Here is a 17,500-nt window from a genome sequence, read left to right on the forward strand (position 1 = left end):
GTGAGTGGGACCTCTATAGTATATTTTATTCGCTTAGGAAACGGTCACTCCATACCATCGGAGACTTAACTCCACACCTTTATGTTTTGTATATATACCCTTGTAAAAATTTCATCTGTCCATATTCTACGAGTGAACAGGGGCACAGAAGCAAGTGCCCGAAATATATGGTTTCAACGTTTAAGTAGTGTTTTATGGGCCTTCTTATATTCATGTTACACTGTAGTATTACAGAAAAAGACATTCATATATATATATATATATATATATATATATATATATATATATATATATATATATATATATATATATATATATATATATATATATATATATACATATATATGTATATATACATATATATGTATATATACATATATATGAATATATATAATATATATGTATACATATATATATATATATATATATATATATATATATATATATATATATATATATATATATATATATATATATATATATATATATATATATATATATATATATATATATATATATATATATATATATATATATATATATATATATATATATATATATATATATATATATATATATATATATATATATATATATATATATATATATATATATATATATATATATATATATATATATATATATATATATATATATATATATATATATATATATATATATATATATATATATATATATATATATATATATATATATATATATATATATATATATATATATATATATATATATATATATATATATATATATATATATATATATATATATATATATATATATATATATATATATATATATATATATATATATATATATATATATATATATATATATATATATATATATATATATATATATATATATATATATATATATATATATATATATATATATATATATATATATATATATATATATATATATATATATATATATATATATATATATATATATATATATATATATATATATATATATATATATATATATATATATATATATATATATATATATATATATATATATATATATATATATATATATATATATATATATATATATATATATATATATATATATATATATATATATATATATATATATATATATATATATATATATATATATATATATATATATATATATATATATATATATATATATATATATATATAAATATATATATATATATATATATATATATATATATATATATATATATATATATATATATATATATATATATATATATATATATATATATATATATATATATATATATATATATATATATATATATATATATATATATATATATATATATATATATATATATATATATATATATATATATATATATATATATATATATATATATATGTATGTATATAACGTAATTGGTGTTTATATATTGTAAAGAAATCTGCAATGACATCCAGTCCAGTTAAGAAAAGGAGTGCAATTCACAGGAGCAGAATTAGTTTCACGGAATGATTGAGTCATAAAAATCCCAGATTCCTCGGGGCTTAAATTAATGGGGGTCTGATCGCAGCCATTTTCGAAGGAAATCACCAGGATACAATCTGTATCATCAGGCGAATTATTAGATTATCAGTTTCTAGGATAGCGTGAACATAATAAATGAATTATTTTTAATCGCCACTGTATTTGCCCTTGTTTTGTTATTTTTCTATTGATCATTTTACATAATAAATTAACTTTATTTCACTCAAAAATAAGTGAATCCTAGAAACGTCACTGGGGGCTGCAGTCTCACAGTCCCTATCGACGAGCCCACTCTCCATACTGCCCTGATCAGTAACTCCCAGGTTTAGGGATCCCTTTGAGATGAAGAAATTTTCCTCAAGTTTTCGCCTCGTATTTTTAAGGCCTTTGAACGATGGTAATGTATTTTTCTTCTCTTCTTGTGTGCCATTAAAGGAACTGGTCTTATCTGTCGTTCATCTCTGTTGGAAATCGTTGTATTTTTCCCCTTTTCAGGAGCCTTCTTGAATAAATTGTATTCTTCCCTGATTGAGAATACTTGTAGAAAATCTTGAAAATTTATTTCTCCTCTTCAGAAAATTGAAATGTTGTCCTTATTGTTATTCCGTATAAGATCGTCGTATTTGTCTTCCCTTCTCTAAATATTTACAGAAGATTGTCGTTGTAAAGTCATTTGTAAAGTCTCTGCTGATCATGTTATTTGTAAAGTTCCTGCTGAGCAAGTTTTCTTTGGTGACGGCCCATTTTCTTTGTATCTACAATTCGTCACATCTGACGTAAATCCAATAATTTAAACCAGTGGTTCTCAACCTGGGGGCCGCGCCCCCTAGGGGCATGAGTAATTTCTCGGGGAGTGCGGGTCCGGGGAAAAAAGTAGACATTTATCTTTATTATAAAAAAATCGGTTAATACAAAACGGTCCCCACTCTGTTTTCCATTTATCCAAGATCGTGGGCCACTACTATAATTATTATAAAAAAGAAAATACAAAACTATCGCCTTTACAGTTTTAACTTCAGTTTTCTATACTCTGCAAGTCTACCAGGCTAACCATTTTCTGTAATTATTGAATTTAAATGTCCTTATGCGTTACCGGCGGCCGGCCCATCGCAAGTCCAGTCAGTCAGTCGCCTCCCACACTTGTCTGTGATAATTACTTCTCTTTCACAGTTCTTCTGTTGAGCCCGTTGAGGTATGTTTAGCATAGCTGTTTTATTTAATGAAATTTAGTTGCGAATTGTGAACACGCATGTGTTGCTCAATTCGTTACTCACAAGTTTTGATTTCCGATGGTATGTTATCAGAAACTGGTGGTGCTTTATTTGGTTATGGTAAAGTAGTATTCATAATCGCGTTCATTTTTTTTTTTTTTTATGATCAACATGTGGAGTTTGTTAATATTTATTTAACTATTGTAACGACGACACGCTGAACAGTATTTCTGTTTCCTCTATTTTGTATTAGAAGGCGCGTCATGCACTATTCAAAATCTACTTGTTACTGATTGTCTTTTCTCTTTGCTTGAATTTTGTATTGTATGTTAGTTATTGGATTGTTATTGTTAATGAGTGAATGTATCGAAACCACATAGTGGCAGGGCAGCCGATGGAATTAAAAGTAAAGACCTACATAAATGGGTAAATAATTGTATTTTTTATTTTATCATTAATGAATATCTTATTGAGTAATAATGAATGCTTTTCTCTGTAGTATTAGTGAGTGTTCTCTTTTAAGTAATGGATGGTTGTTATTGTCTCTTATTATTAAATGCTTTTTATTAATCTGTGTTATTGTTGTTATTATTTAGCATTCATGTGGTGTTTGATAATAATCATGTGACCGTGTTTGTGACTATGTGTTTCTATTATCATCATTCTATGATGTTTATGATCTATGGTTGTGTAGCCTAGTAGTGCTTATGACCATGTTGGGATGTTTGTTAGTATTCGTGTGGTGTTTATGATCGTATGATATTTGATAATGATTATGTTATGATCACGTGTTTGTTACTGATCACGTGGTTGCGATTATCATCATGTTGTGCAAGTTGTGGTGTTTATGATCGTGTGGTGATGTTTATCTTAACTTACACGGGCCTTATATTTTGTTCCCAGATTTGCGTTGTTCACCGCACTTTTATAAAATCACAATGAGTGCAAAGAAGCGGAAGTATCTTGACGAATATATTCGATTTGGATTCGTGTCCTTCCATAAGGGGGATACAGAGGTCCCCCAGTGTGTGATATGTTTCAAGACCCTGAGCAATGATGGAATGCGGCCCTCACGCTTGGAACGCCACTTGAAGACAACACATCCTGCTCTAGCTGACAAACCCAGGGCTTTCTTTGAAACTAAAAGGCATTCCTTGAAGCAAGCTAAGCTGGACGGCAGTGGAGCATTTCAGCAACAGACTTCAAAGGTTGTTGAGGCTTCCTATGAAATTGCCTTGTTGATTGCAAAAAGCAAGAAGAGCCATAACATTGGAGAGTCTCTCATAAAACCAAGCTTACTCTGTGCAGCAGAACTCGTTCTAGGGAAAGATAGTGCAAACAAGCTCTCCCAAATTTCTCTGTCAAACGATACATTCAAGAAAAGGATCGATGAAATGTCTCAAGACATCAAAGAGCAAATTTTCGACCAAGTAAGAGCTTCTCCTGTATTTGCTATTCAGTGTGACGAAACGACTGACATCACTCAATGATGTCAGCTACTGATGTATGCTCGTTTCGTGTCAGGTAACAGAGTTAAAGAAGAAATGCTCTTCTGCCACCCCATGGAAGGTTGTACAACAGCAGCAAACATTTTTCAAGATGTATCAAAATTCTCTCAAGAAAATCATCTTTCGTGGGAGTCGCTGATGGGGCTCCAGCCATGCTTGGTCTGCAGTCTGGGTTCATAACAAGGGTGAAAGAAAAAAATCCATCCGCTGTAGGGACACACTGCATACTTCATCGAGAAGCCTTAGCATCCAGGACTCTACCTGCTGAAATGAGAGATGTCCTGAACGTGGCCATTAAGGTAGTCAACTTTATCAAAGCTGGAGCCTTAAACAGTCGTCTCTTCACACTTGTGTAAGGATATGGAATCTGAACATGAAGCCTTGCTTTTCCATATAAACGTACGGTGGCTATCGAAGGGGAACATGCTTGGCCAACTTTATGAACTACGTGAAGAAGTGGCAATATTTCTTGATTTGCAGCACAAGACAGATCTCCATGATAAATGCATGTCTGAAGGCTTTCTGCTATCTCTAGCTTACTTTGTGGATACGTTTGAAGCGCTGAATGCAGTCAACCTTAAACTACAGGGGAAAAACATCAACATCATAATGCACCATGATATCATTCGAGTGTTCTTGGGCAAACTCGACCTCTGGAAAAGTTGAGTTCAGAACGGAAATACAGCCTGCTTTAGTAACTTGGATTCTGCTCTCAGTAACAAGCACCTTGAACCTGAATTTAAGAAACAGATAATCACTCATCTGACTGACTTGAAAGCAGAATTCATCAGATACTTTCCAGACATAGTGTAGCTGATATTTCAGAGGAAGTCCAAGAGGAGTTTCTTGAGTTAAAGTTCAACTCCACAGCTGAAGTAGACTTCAAAGAATTGGATCTTGAGACGTTCTGGATCAAGTATCTTCCTGTTTACCCTCTGATCTCACGCCAGGCTCTTCGGATTCTAACTATGTTTGGATCCACGTACCTTTGTGAAGCGGCATTTTCCATACTCGTTGCTGTCAAAACCAAGTACAGAAACCGGCTGAAGAACATTGAAGGGGACTTACGATGTGCACTATCAGGCATTCAACCACGCATTCAAGATCTGGTAGCTCAGAAGCAGTGTCAAGCATCTCATTAACTTAAGAAAATAACCTCAGTGAATATGTTATGTACCTATCCTATATTGTTTGTACAGAATTCATGCTCAATAAAATGACTAAAAGCAACAATATATTTCCTTTTTTCAATAAAAGTTGGGTGGGAATTTTATCTATTTGGCTGGAGATGCAAGGGGGGCATGGAGGGAATGACCAACCAATAAGGGGGCGTGGTAGTAAAAAGGTTGAGAACCACTGATTTAAACTATGTATGTAATTATTTATCTGCCCTCAATTTATGTACCGTGTATTTCTTCTTTCGCAGGCATCAAGATTGTATTCAGCTTTAATTCTGTCTATTTTCACATTGTAAATTGTACTCGTTCGCTGTATTTTATTGTTAATTGTTATCGACCTCAGGTCACCTATATTCCCATTGTATTCCACGGCGCGACGCCAGTCTGCCACTATATAAACCGCTTGGATCATGAATAAATCAACAGTTCACTTTTTACCTGCTCGTTTCTTTTGCACCTCTTAAAGTGGTGACCCCGGAGTGGTTCCCGAAGCCATTAGCGGACCCATACGGCGACTCAGTCTTGGCTTCAGGAGCTTACTCACTCCCTTAGCGGACTAATCACGGCACTGCACCAGCGTTTGGGCATGCTGACTCTCGTCAGCAAAATCGCCAGCGTCATTAGAGGACTCACAGCGCGCTCCCAATTGCGTTTTGATGCGAGTACCCTACTCCATTTAAGAGGGCAAAGAGCGAGTATGGACTCGGACATCCCTTCCCTCGTTCAGTTAACTGCTGATCTCGCGGATTCGGAGGTCTACCTCCCTCCCATATCACCTGTGCCCGTCCCCGCACCGAGGCTTTCATGCTCCTCCACACCCCTGCCCGTGACCCACACTCTCCTTAGCCCTGTCCATAAAGCTGCCACCGTTCACGCAGGGGAATCCGTCGGCGTGGCTCTACAGGGTCGAGAGCCAGTTCAGGATTGCGGATCTTAACGATGAGGTGCTGCAGGCAGATATAGTACTCAACGCCCTGCCAGAGGAGATCTACAGGAAGCTCGTCCCGTGAGTGTCTGATGCATGCCCCCATACCTACCACCTCCTGAAGAAAACCCTCCTCGAGACATGCTCCCTGCCAGTTGCTGAGCGGGCAGCCCGCGCCCTCGACCTTGCCATCAACCTGTGGCAGGATCAGAGCGTCATGGAGTCATGGGGCATGATCCAAGACCTCCTCACCCTCCCAGACACCAACGGCAGTAAAAAGAAGCGTGGAATAAGCCTGTCGCGGGAGCTCCTCCTCCGTCAGCTCCTCCCGCAGGTCCGCACACAAATCCCTGAGCCCTACGCAATGCCCCTCGAAGCCCTGATTCGCACAGCACAGCACTTGACGGACTCCGTGAAGGCAACGAAGTGGGTACCAGCGCCCACACTCCCATTCAGCACCATCCAGCAGGAGGAGGGCGCAGAGCAAGAGGTCAATGCCGTCAGCAGGAGGCACCCAGCGCCTCCCAGCAGATGGAATTCCCCGGGTCTTTGCCACTACCACAGGTGGTTCGGCAAGGATGCCCGGAACTGCCTGCCGCCCTGTTCATTCACCTGTTCAAAAAACGGGGGAGGCGGTGACCAGCAGGACAAGCCGCCATGGCAGCAGAAGAACCCAGGGACCCAGAACCAGTAGGCTTCTACGTCCGCGACACCGTCTCCGGCAGGATGATGCTGGTCAACACGGGGGCCGTTAGATCAATCTTCCCGGCATCTAGAGAAGACCGCAAGCAGAACCGGACCCGGCTGCCTCCCTGACAGCTGCCAACGGGTCCCCCATCCTCTACTACGGAACCAGGCCCCTGGGTGCGGATTTCCTGGCACACTTCGGGCTGGCAGTCGAAGTCGGTCGGAAGCACCTCCTCGATACAGACTCCTGCCAGTCCCTCCCGTTGGCAACGGGACCCAAGGTGCCCACCATCTGCTCCGCCGCCCCCCACCAGTACTCGCAGCTGCTGATGGAGTTCCCTGATGTGTTCAGGCCCGAGCCCCGCAAAAAGTCCGGGGCCCCAGCCAAACATGGCATATATCACCACATAAAAACAAAGGGGCCCCCTGCACATGTGGAGTTCCGGAGGCTTCCCCCTTGACGCCTTCAGGAGGCCAAGGACGCATTTGCCGAAATGGAACGGATGGGAATCTGCAAGAAGGCCTCCAGCCCGTGGGCCTCCCCCCTCCACATGGTGCAGAAACCAGACGGCTCCTAGAGACCCTGCGGCAACTACAGGTGGCTCAACCTCGCAATGGAACCTGACCATTATCCCCTGCCAAATGTGCAGGACCTCATGGCCTCCTTCCACGGGGCCAAAATGTTTACTAAGTTGGATCTCTTGAAATCCTATTTTCAGGTACCAGTCGCGCCAGAGGACATACCAAAGACTGCCATCATCATGCCTTTCGGGTCCTACGTGTTCGCCTTCTCTACGTTTGGCCTGAGGAACGCTGGGGCGACTTTCCAGTGGCTCATGGACAGCATCCTGGGGACCTAATGTTCTGTGTCTGCTATGTAGATGATATCCTTATATTTTGCAGGTCCCACAAGGAGCACCAGAAACACATCCGGGCAGTCCTGCAGCGTCTGCAGGAGAACAGCCTCGTCGTACGTTTCGACAAATGCACCTTCGGCATACAGAAAGCCAACTTCCTGGGCCACAAGGTATCCCCAGATGGTGTCCGTTCGCTCACATCCAAAGTTGTAGCCATCACCAGGTTCCCCATCCCCACCTCCGTCAAGGCCGTCCAAGAGTTTCTCGGGATGGTGAACTACTACAGGAGGTTTGTCCCTGGGATCGCACACACCACGGCCCCTCTGACGGAGACCCTGAAAGGCCGACCAAAATCCTTGTTGTGGGGACCCAGCCAACAGCAGGCCTTCTCCCTGACGAAGGCTGCCCTCGCCGAGGCAACCGCCTTGGCCCACCAAGACCCCAGCACCCCCCTCCAGCTGACAACGGACGCCAGCAACGTTGCCTGTGGTGCTGTCCTGGAGCAGGTCATCAACGGCGCTCCCCAGCCCATCGCCTTCTTCAGCAAGAAGTTCAACTCTGCAGAGGCCCGCTACAGCACCTTCGACAGGGAACTCTGTCAGTGTACCGTGCAGTCCGGCACTTCAAGTTCCTCCTGGAGGGCACACCCTTCACAATCTATACGGACCACCATCCGCTGGTCCACACCTTCACCAAGCAAGGGGACGTGTGGTCTTCCAGGCAGCAGCAGCATCTCTCGGCCATCGCCGAGTTCACCTGCTCTGTCAAGTACCTCCCCGGCAGGAAGAACCCTGTGGCGGACACCCTCTCCAGAGTCAAGCTGAACGCGGTGCAGCTGGGGATCAACTACGAAGACCTCGCCAGGGAGCAGGCCGCCGACCCAGAGACCGCAGCCTACCGCACCGCCATCACGTCCCTAAAGTGGAGAGCTGTGCCCCTCGCCCCCGGGGGCCCAAATCTCCTCTGCGACGTCAGCACCAGCCAGCTCCACCCCCTAGTGCCAGCCTCCCGCCGCCGCCAGGTATTCGACATCATCCACGGCCTGTCACACCCCTCTGGCAGGACAACGGCCAAGTTGCTGTCAGAGAAGTTTGTCTGGCATGGAGTGCAGAAGGGCGCGAGGACCTGGGCGAGGCAGTGCCTGCATTGCCAAACCAGCAAGGTGGCGTGGCACACCGAATCCGGGGTAGGCAAGTTCCCGTAGCCAGGGTGGCGTTTCGGCCGTATTCACATCGACGTCATCGGGCCCCTTCCCCCGTCAGGTGGGTCCAGATATATCCTGACGGTGGTAGACCGCTCAACAAGGTGGCCCAAAGCCACGCCAATGCAAGAAGCCACCACCAGCGCATGCGCCGAGGCCCTGCTCTCCAGCTGGATCAACCGCCTTGGCGTCCCTGACCACATCACAACCGACAGGGGCCCTGCCTTCCTGTCCGAATTGTGGTCCGCCCTGGCCCAGCTGCTGGGAACAACTCATCACACCACCACGGACTACAACCCAGCCGCCAACAGCTTGGTCGAGCGTTTTCACAGGTCCCTGAAGGCGTCACTTATGGCCCACTGCACCGCCGAGGACTGTAAGTACCAGTTGCCGTGGGTCCTCCTCGGGTTGAGGACCGCCCCCAGGGCCGACGGCGCCCTGTCCGCAGCCGAGAAAACCTATGGCGAGCCCCTTGTGGTCCCGGGCAAGCTAGTGACAGAGGATCGCCACAACCCATCGGTCCAGAGGTTTCGCGAAATCGTCGGCAAGTTCGTCCCCTGCAAGAGGACATATACCGACAGGTCGGCCACCTTCAAACCGCCTGGGCTGGCCTCCACTACCCACGTCTTCATCAGGGATGACGCCGTCTGCTCGCCACTGACCAGGCCCTATATGGAGCCCTTTCGTGTGCTGGAATGGAACAGCACTGCATTCCTGCTCGCACTTCACAGGAGGAACGATTGGGTGTCAATCAACCGAGACAAGTCCGCCCTCCTGGAGGAGGACACAGCTGTCAGCACACCGCACCCCCTGCTGGTGCAGCCGCCGCAGCAACCGGGCCCTCGTAAGAAGCGGACACGCGGCCGCCCCCGGAAAAGGCTGCCCACACCCGCAATCAGCCACCCTCACACACAGGACGTCCCTCTGTTGTCCTCACGCAGCCGGGGCACCCTTCAACGCCCCAGCAGATGCGCCGACTAATCAGATGTTACCTACGTCTTGGGGTGGGTTGAGTATTTGTGAAGTCATTTGTAAAGTCTTTGCTGATCATGTTATTTGTAAAGTCCCTGCTGGGCAAGTTTTCTTTGGTGACGGCCCATTTTCTTTGTATCTACAATTCGTCACACCTGACGGGCCAGGTCACGTAAATCCAATCATTTAAACTATGTATGTAACTATTTATCTGCCCTCAATTTATGTACCGTGTATTTCTTCTTTTGCAGGCATCATGATTGTATTCAGCTTTAATTCTGTCTATTTTCACATTGTAAATTGTACTCGTTCGCTGTATTTTATTGTTAATTGTTATCGAACTCAGGTCACCTATGTTCCCATCGTATTCCGCTGCGCGATGCCAGCCTGCCGCTATATAAACCACCTGGATCATGAATAAATCAGCAGTTCACATTTTACCTGCTTGTTTCTTTTGCACCTCTTAAATCGTATTCTCCTATCTGTTTTCACGATTCTTGTCGAAGACCATCGTATCTTCCATCCTTTTTCCAGAACCCCGTAGAAATCCTAACATATTCTCAACCCTTTTCAAAGTCATTCATTAAGGTCGTCGTATATTCCCTCCCATTCATTAATCCCTGGGAGAAATCAAACGCCACCAAATTATCAGTATAAAATAAAAGATCACCTGAATTGGATATCTCATTTGCACAATGACGAGCTCATTAATTATAAGTCAATAACCACTCCTCGAAATGATCACAAAAACTAAACAATAATCGCCTCGTCTCTTCCCTTTGTGAAGGGGGTCCGCATGCCCATTAATATTCGGCATTACATTAATGGTTCTTTGGATTTCAAAAACCTTATTAATCGTTCAGTTGAGAGATCAGAGGGGAAACTGAGTCTTTCATGAGTGTTGTTACTCCAAAGTTTGAAGATGTATATATAATTGTTATGGCTATTGGTCTTATAAGACTAATAGTTTTGATTACTTATAAGACACAATAGTTTTGATTATATATATATATATATATATATACAAACAGACACACATACACAAACGCACACATACACACACACACACATATATATATATATATATATATATATATATATATATATATATATATATATATATATATATATATATATATATATATATATATATATATATATATATATATATATATATATATATATATATATATATATATATATATATATATATATATATATATATATATATATATATATATATATATATATATATATATATATATATATTTAAATTTCCCTGGGGTTATATGATTTCTAGACATTTTTACAGGCCGGCAACGGAAACTTTATTTATTTGGTCTTGGAGTTCTGACTTACGTAAACGGAAATCGTAAAAAAACAAAGAGAAAGGGGTGATTTTAGGAGATTAAGGCTGTACTTCATAAGGAAATATTGCGTAAACACTTGGGATAAATTAAGGAATTATATTTACAAAAGAAAAGCATTAGAAGGGAAAATGGGTAATTGAATTGTTAAAGGGCTTGCAACGCCAGAAGATCCTCCTACTGGAGTCTTGAATAAGGGCAAGGCACAGTCCAAGATGAGTCCACTGCAAATAGGTCCCTCTGGAAGATAGATTTACACATTACACGCCAGTAAGGGGAAAAGATAACAGAGAATATGACTTGAGTCTGCACTGAAGGTGCCAAGGACTCAAGGAATAACTGAACACTTTACACTGGAACACGAAACACTGCAAAAGGCACTGAACAAATAACACAAGGATGAGAAAACAATACTGGCACTTGATAACTCTTCAAAAGGGCAAACTGTCATGACTGAAAAGGTCTCCACTCATAATTTACCTTGGGAGGGGGCAGGGTTAGCGGGGCTCTGGCGTAGAGAGACGACAGGCGATCACACACGGTATATCGTAGTCAGGTTCCTGGGTAGGTCCATTCGAGGATGACTGCAGGACTGGATCCGCTGTTGGAGGTGAACTGTATATCGGGGCCTGAGTTCGAGGAGGACTCTTGTATTTAAGCTCTTCCTTGGGCGAGTTGGTAGAGTTGAGGCCTAGCACTCGCTAGGCCCGAGTTCGACTCTCCGGCCGGCTAATGAAGAGTTAGAGGAATTTATTTCTGGTGATAAAAATTCATTTCTTGCTGTAATGTTGTTCGGATTCCACAATAAGCTGTAGGTCCTGTTGCTAAGTAACCAGTTGGTACTTAGCCACTTTAAATAAGTCTAATCCTTCGGGCCAGCCCTAGGAGAGCTGTTAATCAGCTCAGTGGTCTGGTAAAACTAATGTATACCCTAGTACAGGGTTTGCTTCAGGAGTTTTGTGGGGACATCTGGGTGGAAGGCTGAAGGGTGACCTCTCAGCAACTTGTATCACTCGCCTGCCTGTATGGCTAACCGCAAAGATGTCTCTATTTAAGGCCCTTTTTAAGGCCTCTGTCCAGGGTAGGGGCCCCAGTAATGGACCCATGTGGTAGCAGGCTAAGGATGTGTCACTTGTCCAGGTGTTCTGGCCATCTGCTTGTATTCCCCAAGGTATTCTTGCAGAAAAACAAGCCAGCCAACTCAATCTGCCTTCAGAATGGTTTTCTTAAGCAGCTTAGTTGAACTAAGCTGCTTGAGGGAGTGACCGTCAGCCTCTCATCCTTGACATTATTGACTTTGCCTTCTGAATGATTTTCCCAGTTAAAAAAAGGGACAGATTAGGATGTTGATAATTTTTAATGTGTTGGTGGCTAGGTCAATTGGGGTCGCCTGTGCAGCGACGAATTTTCTCTCAGTAGTTTAAGCAAGTACGGGCCGGCTTTCAGCGATTACTTTACTTTCACTAAATTCAAGGCTAAACTAAGGAAAGTTGAATGGCCGCTATGCTATGACTTCTTGATAACTATAATAGCTCCCCACAGAAGAAAACATACGCACCTTCATTTGGGTGCGCATGTTGATATTCAAGAAGTCGGCAACGAGCTTTACTCTACTTTTGTCCCAACACGCAATACAAAAGTATATTTGACTCTTAAGATTATAATGAGGTGTAATTTTACTTTATTCCCAATACATATCACGAAGCAATTTACTTTAACATGGCACATTAATCTCGATTCACTCTAATATATCTGTTAATTTAAGATTACACGGTCAAGGTAATTTTGAGGCCGGTGATAAAATACCAAAATAATTTACATGTATATCTCTTACATTCTAAATTAGAAATATAACAATATGCTGTTAGTTTGCCTTTAAGAGCTTCTTAATACTATGGTACACTTCTCGTGTTACTCCTTTTTCAAGAACAAATGGGAGGTGTCTAACATGGCACTGTGTTGGTGGTACTGAGTGCCTAAGGAATAATCAGGGGAGACAACTGGTTCTTGCCTGATGTACAAATTGAATGGAGGATATGGATGGAGCTTTAGAATTACATATTCCAATCCAATTATTTCATTGATAAGCAAGAGGGGTGGGGGATGGAATTAAGCTTCCCTGAATTACAAAATGGTGGTACTGAATTTATAGATGCCTAATGGCACTTCCTCTGCATACATGACGGATAAAATTTTGCGTAAATTACACATTTTGCGAGTCTGGGACTCGGGATTTATCATGAAAAGAATAATAACAAAGAATAAATGACAGATACAAAGTAATTATTACTGACGTAAACAGATGCTAATTAGGTATGCCATTTTTTTGTATTACCTTAGCCTATGGAAAACCGCCAGGATTATTCCTTGGCCCAAGGCAGCCACAAACATAGCCAGAGGGTGCGACTCCTCTGGGGGGAAAATAATGGCACGGTGCCAAATTGGCACTTATATAAAATAACTGATAACGAAGGTGACATTTTTCAATGCAGCATGCTGTATTAAGCATGGAATGAGAAGTCGTAAGACTTAGATAGTTGGTACATCAGTCAATGGCCCTCTGCATGAGCAGAAGGGATTAAATTAAAATGGGAGGTGGGGAGGGCCTTGATGAGGCATAAAATAAATGTGAGTAAATCAAAAGTACGAAAGGGAAATGTTAGAGGGAAAGAATAAGGGATAGGCTTAAAAAAGGAATAAAAATAGAATGGTGATGGACCTTGACATCCTCTTCTGGATAGAGGTGCCAAAAGTTTTCATAGGATAAAGGGGATGGCACTGTGCCAATTCGACACAGGTGCCAGGGGAGCTCGAGAGCTCTCTTTAAGCTACCTGGAATTATCTATGCCTGTGGGATTTCCTCCACGGACCTCTCTTACTGTGATGATTTTTCTTGGTCAGGGGAATCGGTGGATTTGAAGTGCCACCTGGGTCAGCTTCTTTGACAGTGGACACAGGGACTTTCTTTGACAACTCGACCATGATCCATCACAGTTCTGTGAGTTCATTGCCCAGTTGCGAATTGGCTGAATCATTACTCATGGGTGTGTCGGCGGCGGGCTGAGACAGAGGAGAGGCAGTTGGGAGGGGCGTGAGAGACTCGCAGGTAGGGATGACAAGCTCTGGCACGGGTTGCGAGGCCGCACCTTTGGGCGAGCTTCCACTATGGTCTGTAGGACCCGCCTCTCGTACCAGCATCGGTAGTGGCGCCAAGCTGAGAAGAGGGAGGGGGCCTGGGCTGGGATCTCTCGAATGTAGTTCGTGGGCGCGCTCTGGCACTGGCTCTAAGGCAGGGCCAGGCACTAATGGTGGATTTAGAGGTTTCTCGTCGTTGGAAACAGATGGAGATGGGCACTGCTCAGTGCCCTCAAGTGGCACTGACAGTGATTTAGAATTAATTTTGGGATCTCCCGGAGGGGGATCGATTTGGTGCCTTGGCACTGATATGAAATTTGTTTTCTCGCCATTGTGGGTGGATGGAGCTTGGCACTGCTCAGTGCTTTCCAGTGGCACTGGCAGTGTATTAGATTCATTTCTGGGATCTCCCAGAGGGAGATTGAGAGAGGCCTGTGCCACTGGCAATGGGACAGTGCCAGGCATGGAAATGGGATCAGGAGTGATCTCTCTGGAGGACAATCCTGTAATTGTTTTTTATTTATGCCCACATAATTATTTGGGGAATTTGGACCCCTGGATTTCTCGAATTTAGATGGGGACAGGAAGTCCTGTCCCAGGATGAGGTCATAAACCTCCAGGAATGGAGCTGGCGAAGGCAAGATTGTATATTTTGGAGGCGTGAGGTCTTGTGACTCTCAGCCTAACATTAGGGAGTATCATTTTGAACGAATTTAATCCCTCGAGAGTGACGAGTTTTCGTTGATTGACATTCACTCCATAAGGGATCTTATCTTCCATTACAAGGGAAATTTGGGCGTCAGAATCTTCAAATGCCGTGACCTGGCATGCAATGTTATTACTTTGAGGGGGTGCCACATATATGGGGCCTTCTGCAGGAGGGCCTAGAGGTTTGGGATTCGTGACTGCTAAGGCAAAGGCACGAGTACTTGATTTGTTAGGGCACTGTGCCCATTGGGAGGAATGTCCATAAATTTTGCATGCAGAGCAATAGCTCCTGCTGTGGTCCTCATTTCGGGCACCCGCACGGGGTGCGACTCCTGCTGCGGGAGGCACCTGGGCTGATGTGGATGGCGGGGAATTTCCCTGCAGAGGATTTTGAGAGGGAGCTGTGGGCCAATTTCGGCATTGATCAGAGGAGTGCCCCGCCTTCTTGTGATAGTCGCACATCACTGGTTTGTTGGGATTTCCACCCTTGTGGGGAGCTGACCCACCAAGGAAAGACGGGGGTAGATCTTCCTCTGCATGGTTCCCTCCTGAAGGTGGTGGGTCTCCCACATATCTGCTATTCAGCAACACTCTGTGAGTGTTGCAGGAGCCTTTTCTACTACATGCATGGCCAGGGCAGGAGGGGCATAGTGTAAGAAGTGCTCTAGTTTGAATTTCTCAAGTACCTCGGCAGTGCTGGTAGCCCCCTGGGACTCGAGCCATTTTGCTAACGCCTGCTCGGAGTGGTATGCCCAGTCGCACCATGTCTGGCCTATGTCTCTTGTCCGCCCTGTCTAGTGCCTCCTCCAGCACTCAAGGGTAATCTTGTACACCTTGGTGACAGCTTGGCTTACTTCTTCCCAATTGCCATTCTCTGCCACTGAAAGAGTGAGGTAGGCAACAAGTGCCTTTCTTCCCAGGAATTTAGTGAGAACAAGGCAGAGTTCTGCGGGGGAGAGGGTGCAGCACTCCAGGACTCTTTCAGCCCTCTCAAGCCATACTTCAAGTTCTGCTTCTGTCCACTTGGGCATGAAGGAGTGGGCTTGGCTGAGGGTGTTCATCCCTACCACGGGAGGAGGCGGGCAGCATTCAGCTGGGCTACCATTTGGAGTTCATGGGCATGCTGTCGTTCTGGTTCCTCTCTTTCTTTCTCTTTCCCCTGCCTCTCTATCTCTTCTCTTCTCTCCGGGGTGATACTTTCTGTCTCCTCTCTCTTCTCCTGGGTGATTCTCTCTGCCTCTCTCTCTCTCTTTTTCCTCTCTATCTCTTCTCTTCTCTTCTCTTCTCTCCTGGGCAATTCTTTCTGACTCCTCTCTCTTCTCCTGGGCTATTCTCTCTCTCTCTCTCTCTCTCTCTCTCTCTCTCTCTCTCTCTCTCAGCCCTTTGTTGGCCGAGCCGGTTGAGCTTCAGACTGTCACTTTGGGCGGAGTTCAAATTCCTGCGGCTGGCTGATGAAGAGTTAGAGGAATTTATTTCTGGTGATAGAAATTCATTTCTCGCTATAATGTGGTTCGGATTCCACAATAAGCTGTAGGTCCTGTTGCTAAGTAACCAATTGGTTCTTAGCCACGTAAAATAAGTCTATCCTTCAGGCCAGCCTAGGAGAGCTGTTAATCAGCTCAGTGGTCTGGTAAAACTAAGGTATACTTAACTTTTTTCTCTCTCTCTCTTCTCTTTTCTCCTGGGCAATTTTTTCTGCCTTTGCAGTATCTAGTTGCCCATGGACCCAGTCCCGTAATTCTTGACCCAACATTCCCAGGTCTTTTCCTGCCTGCATGTAAAACTTAAAGTCCACATTGTGGTGGGCTCTTGTTGCTGGCATATTGACAAATTTACTTGTCCATGAACTTAAAGAAATAAGTAAATGGGTTCGGGAACCGCTTTGGAGTTAAAATATATTTTATCTCTTGCATGGCCTCGGCCGGGTATCACGGAGATGGAGTATTTGGAACTTGAATGGGTGTCACGAGGGACATGGTGGGCCTCACGATTGGATGTGGGCATCATGAAGGATGTGGGATTGGCATCACGAGGACTTGGTGGGCGTCATGGAGGAAGTGGAATTGACGTCACGAGGATGTGGAGTTGGCATCACGAGGATGTGGAATTGGCGTCATGAGGACATGGTGGGTTTCACGAAGGACATGGAATGGACGTCACGAGGGACGTGGTGGGCCTCACAAAAGATATGGAATGGGCATCATGAAGGACATGGAATGGGCGT

General features: G+C 43.4%; 3 protein-coding genes across 3 annotated transcripts; all 3 read left to right on the plus strand.

Moving 5' to 3' along the window:
* Window positions 1-3,676: 3,676 nt before the first annotated feature.
* LOC136834564 (protein FAM200C-like) lies at window positions 3,677-4,228 on the plus strand. The gene has a single exon (XM_067097143.1). The coding sequence runs from the start codon at window positions 3,677-3,679 to the stop codon at window positions 4,226-4,228; it is 552 nt and encodes a 183-aa protein (XP_066953244.1).
* A 170-nt stretch (window positions 4,229-4,398) lies between these two features.
* LOC136834565 (protein FAM200A-like) lies at window positions 4,399-5,388 on the plus strand. The gene is made up of 2 exons (XM_067097144.1): window positions 4,399-4,598; window positions 5,028-5,388. The coding sequence occupies exons 1-2, from the start codon at window positions 4,399-4,401 to the stop codon at window positions 5,386-5,388; spliced, it is 561 nt and encodes a 186-aa protein (XP_066953245.1).
* A 3,829-nt stretch (window positions 5,389-9,217) lies between these two features.
* Window positions 9,218-10,075, plus strand: LOC136834566 (uncharacterized). Its single transcript, XM_067097145.1, has one exon. The coding sequence runs from the start codon at window positions 9,218-9,220 to the stop codon at window positions 10,073-10,075; it is 858 nt and encodes a 285-aa protein (XP_066953246.1).
* The last annotated feature ends 7,425 nt before the right edge of the window (window positions 10,076-17,500 follow it).

The sequence above is a fragment of the Macrobrachium rosenbergii genome, chromosome 54, assembly GCF_040412425.1.
Source record: "Macrobrachium rosenbergii isolate ZJJX-2024 chromosome 54, ASM4041242v1, whole genome shotgun sequence".
Classification (NCBI taxonomy): domain Eukaryota; kingdom Metazoa; phylum Arthropoda; class Malacostraca; order Decapoda; family Palaemonidae; genus Macrobrachium; species Macrobrachium rosenbergii.